The 5,188-nt window shown below is 36.7% G+C and overlaps 1 protein-coding gene across 1 annotated transcript in view; it reads right to left on the bottom strand.

Annotated features, from left to right (window-relative positions):
* Window positions 1-5,188, bottom strand: part of GDPD1 (glycerophosphodiester phosphodiesterase domain containing 1) — a 53,248-nt gene that overhangs the window by 5,460 nt on the left and 42,600 nt on the right. Inside the window, exon 7 of the mRNA XM_007947856.2 lies at window positions 3,101-3,234. Within this exon, the coding sequence (XP_007946047.1) occupies window positions 3,101-3,234 (134 nt within the window). The remainder of the gene's footprint in view (window positions 1-3,100; window positions 3,235-5,188) is intronic.

Below are 5,188 nucleotides of genomic sequence, written 5' to 3'. Positions count from 1 at the left end.
TAGCAGTCAAGTGCCTTAGGCACTATGCTACCAGAGCTCCTAATTTATTATATAGTAGCTTTTAAATATACAACCAAATGTTACTATCCTTTAAAAGGTATCTAGGGTAAAAATGAAATTTTCTCTTTCCCCACCGTCCTTTTAAATTATCTATCCTACTCAAAGAGCATCCGTAACTTTTAGGACTATGCTGAATTCCTTCTTTGGATTTCTTTGATGCCTAAAGCAGCACAACCACTTTGGGTTGTGCCCAATGGAAATCTGTTTAGCCTCTCCACTAATGGCCTACAATAGTAATAATGGCTAGCTATGAAGAACTCTCAGCTTCTTTCTAAATGTATCAGCATATAGTGATTTCTGTTCTTCCCAGATCTTCATTTCTTGTTTCCTTTCTAATTCCCGTTACCTATACAGGCAGTTCTTGGATTATAAACAAGTTCTGTTCCCAAATCTGTCTTTAAATGGAATTTGTATGCAAGTCCAACAGTTAGGTATGGTTTGTATCTAATGTAAGTTAGACAAATGTTTGCCTTAGTATATAGGATATAGTATATCTTTCTATGCATAAAAAACATTAAAGAAACACTTCCAGATACATTAAAATATCTTTAACATAATAATAATCATGTTTTCAAGCACTTCTCAAAGTAGCACCTGTTTGCTATTACAAACCACTGTATATACTTTGAATTTTTAATATAATAGGCTTTAGGGTTGCTGGTACATAACAAGTTGTACGTAAATTGGAGGTTCATAATCTGGTGATTGCCTGTATTTTTCAGATATAACTCAAAGGCAAAATCCCTCCACACTTAAATTCATCTTTTCCTTTCTCTCTTAATTTTGTTTTTACTAGAAGCTCTCTAAATAAAGTACAAGTCTTTTCTTCCCCAGTTCTAATCCGATGGTAAGTCTTAAATGCAGTTTTGGAAATTTTAGGGATTTGATACCTCAAGTACTAATTACTTTATAAACACAATTATATGTAGTCTTAGGAAGTACTGTCTCACATGAAAAAATTAAAACACACACACATACAATATTCTACCTGTCTTAATCCATAGTCACATTTCAGAGAAAAGATTAATTCTATGGAGTTCGTATTTCTGTATTTCAGTAATATTCGCTACTAAAAGGAACATATGGAGACAATCTAGTAAAGACAATAGTCTACTCCAGGCAGGTATGGTGGGAGAAGTGATTTTCCTATCATATATAACTTACTGTTGATTTATTGACTCTTATCTGTCTACAGTTCCCCACTGTTTTCCTCTGTTTCCCGGGTTCAGAGTCAATCAAAGCCGAACACCATTTCCTTGTTCTTTTTGTGGTGGAGGATCAGCACAATGATTTGTTTATGCCACCATCTTGCCAGAATTCCATCAATTCCATCCCAAATTGTTTTTTCACTAATATTTTCTAATAACTGCTGTAATAATGTTCAGCTTGATTTTTTTTCAAAGTTTTGCTTTTGGAATACAAAACTTTTTAATGCACATGAAATCACAATGAAATGAACTCCAAATTGTTTTGTCACAACTCACTTATCATAATGAATCTATAGCAAGAAATCACATTCTAAGTGTACAGAATTTTTCTCTCTCTCTCTTTTTTTTTTTAATTGTGATTTGGGTGAAAGTTTACAGAGCAAATTCACTTTCCATACAGCAGTTCACATACATTTTGTCTCATGACACTGACTACAATTTACCCCAATGTAACAGTTCCCTTCCCACTTCCTCCTGATAGTTACCTCTTCCCTGTGTCCATCTCTCCATGCATTCCTGCCCCCTGAACTGTCTCCCTGTGCATAAATGCCCTTCTTTTCTCCCATGATTGTTCTCTCCAAGTACTAACTGCATCTACCTCAGGTAAATGTTCAACTCATATGCCTGTCTTTTGTTTGGCTGGAAGTCACAGGTATGGGTTCAATTCCAGACCTGAAGGGCAGCTAGGGGCCATAGTCTCAGTGGTTTCATCAGGCTCTATCAGACCAGCAAACCTGGTTCTCCCCCCACCCCTTTTTTTTCCCAAATGATTTTGAGTTTTGTCCCATATTGTTCTCCCTTTCTATCCAGGATATCCTACAACATAGATTCCCCTCCAAGTGATTGACAGTGGTAGTCAGGAACCATCTAGTTCTTCTGGTCTCATAGTCGTATAGGCTGTGGATCGCATGGTGTACTAGTTGCTTGCACTAATTGTTTCCATAAATCTTTGGTTTTCTTCATTCTTTGCTTTGGATGAGGAGAGACCCATCATTGCATCTAGATGGCTGCTTGCAAGCTTTTAAGGTCCCAGTCACTACTCACCAAAGTAGGATATGGAACAATGTTTTGCGTAGTATGTTATGCCAATTGAGATTGATGTCCCCTGCAACTATGGTCCTGAGCCCACAGGTTAAACTGCTTGCTCCCTCTGGGTAGCTGGCTGTGTCCAAGAAGTGTAAGTGTACAAAATTTTGAGATGAAGTTATCTTTTTTAATAGTAATGATAATAAAGATCATTTTAACAATAAAAGCTACTGTTTATTAAGAGCTTATTATTTGCCAAGCAATGCTAAGCATTTTACATATTTTTATCTTTTTAGTAATTTAGTGATTGAAAGTTAAGCACATAAATATTTATATACATGATCTCTTCCCTTTTCTTTTTCTTATCTGCACAGATTTTTTTGTTGAAGTGGTGGTAAGTGTTGTTAATCTTCCTCATTAATACTAGTAGTGCATTTGTAGTTTAATATAATTTCAGCTGAGTATAGCTGTCAATGAAGTAAAAAGAAAAAAGAAGTTGAAGGGCAACTGCTATTTGATATCTGAAAAAAGAATTACTAAACTTCTACAATTAAGCTCAATTACTTTTACCTGACTTCTGAGTATATGAGCACAGAGGCCATGGGTCCATATTAAGTACTTATAATCCTTTACAATTCATTTTAGAAAATAAGTCTTAATTAATCCACATTAGTAATTAGTAATACAGGCCAGATAACAGAACATGGAAATAATATAGAAACTTACTCTCTACCACTGCTGTTGATATTAATGAGCCTTTATCTTAGTTTCCTGTAACTGATGATAAAAACAGGGTAACCACTTACTTCAATATGATAGAAGGCATTGGGATTTCAAAAAACTGTTCTCGAATAGGCACAAAGGGCAAGAGGCCAGTGAAAAACAGTCCAAGAATAAGTAGAACACGTTGTAGACTGAAGAGTATAGGAATATCTGAATTCTACAAAACATAAAAAATATTATGTGTTACTTTACAATTGCTAAAATAAAATAAAAAAGATCATTTCATAATCCTCAACATTTCCTGAATCTATATTGTAACATCTATTACAAGTACTTCCTGTATTAGGATATTATGAATATCCATTTACAAACACACCATACTTAGAAATGGCTGTTGTTGTTATTGTTATATGCTGTCGAGTCGGCCCCGACTCATAGCGACCCCTCCTTGGGTTTCCAAGGTGGTATCACTATGGAAGTAGATTGCCCAATCTTCCTTCCAAGGAGTGGCTAGTGGGTTTGAACTGCCAGCCTCCTGGTTAGCAGTTAAGTGCCTTAGGCACTATGCTATCTGGCCAGCAAACCTGGTATTTTTTTATGATTTTGAGTTTTGTTCCACATTGTTGTCCCACTCTATCCAGGATCTCCTGCACCGATCCCCCTTCGAGTAGTTGACAGTGTCAATCTTAATTTTATACAATTATAATGAAAAAGTAAAAAGTTTCCCTATATTCACAGCCATGCCCAGCAAAGATTAGTTTGAAGCAAAAGTAGTGACCCAGGCATTGTTCAGCCAATTGAGTGGTGCTGGCTCCCAAATGGAGTCAGGTCAATGAGCTTATCCTTCAGTACCAAGATGTTGGGTTTCATTACCATGGCTCCTCAAGAGAACAACACAAGTAGCAGTTTTCCCTTTAGGGAGGGACAACCTTCTGAGAACCTTTGAAGGGACTCAGTTGGGGGACTCTTAGAAGTATTAATACATATTGCAAGTACACAGGAATCAGATTGGAGTACACAGGAATCAGATTGACTCCATCTGTGGCAAAAGGAGATGGAAAAGCTCAATATCTTCAGCCAAAACAAGGCTAGGAGCTAATTGTGGAACAGACAATCAACTGCTCATATGCAAGTTCAACTTGAAGTTGAAGACAAGTAAAACAAGTCCACAAGAGCCAAAATATGACCTTGAATATATCCCTCCTGAATTTAGAGACCATCTAAAGAATAGATATGATGCACCAATGACCGAAAACCAGAAGAATTGTGGGATGACATCAAGAGCATCACCCATGAAGAAAGCAAGAGGTCATTAAAAATATGAGAAAGAAAGAAAAGACCAAAATGGACGTCAGAAGAGACTATGAATCTTGCCCTTGAGCGAAGAATAGCTAAAGAAAATGGAAGAAATGACAAGATAAAAGAGCTGAACAGAAGATTTCAAAGAGCAGCTCAAGCAGACAAAGCCAATTACTATAAGGAAATGTGCAAAGACCTGGAGTTAGAAAAGTAAAAGGAAAGAACATGTCGGCTTTTCGCAAGCTGAAAGAACTGAGAAAAAATTTTAAGCCTCGAGTTGCAATATTGAAAGATTCTACGGGGAAAATATTGACTGATGCAGGAAACATCAAAAGAAGATGGAAGGAATACACAGAGTCACTGTACCAAAAAGAACTGGTTGCTCTTCATCCATTTCAGGAAGTGGCATATGTTCAAGAACCAATGGTACTGAAGAAAGAAGTCAAAGCTGCACTGAAAGAATAGGCAAAGAACAAGGCTCCAGGATTTGATGGAATACCCATTGAGATGTTTCAACAAATGGATGCCACGCTGGAGGCACTCATTCAGTTATGCCAAGAGATTTGGAAGACAGCTACCTGGCCAACTGACCGGAAGAAATCCATATTTGTACCCATTCCAAAGAAAAGGTGATCGCACAAAATGTGGAAATTATCTAACAGTATCATTAATATCACATGCAAGTAAAATCTTACTGAAGATAATTCAAAAACAGTTGCGGCACTATATTGACAGAAAACTTCCAGAAATGCAAGCTGGATTCAGAAGAGGATGTGGAATGAGGGATATCATTGCTGATGTCAGATGGATCTTGGGTCAAAGCAAAGAATACCAGAAAGATATTTACTTGTGTTTTATTGACTATGCAAAAG

The sequence above is a fragment of the Orycteropus afer genome, unplaced genomic scaffold (assembly GCF_000298275.1).
Source record: "Orycteropus afer afer isolate SDZICR_OR568_19922 unplaced genomic scaffold, OryAfe1.0 scaffold00196, whole genome shotgun sequence".
Lineage (NCBI taxonomy): Eukaryota > Metazoa > Chordata > Mammalia > Tubulidentata > Orycteropodidae > Orycteropus > Orycteropus afer.
This window is presented reverse-complemented; position numbering and strand designations above follow the sequence as displayed.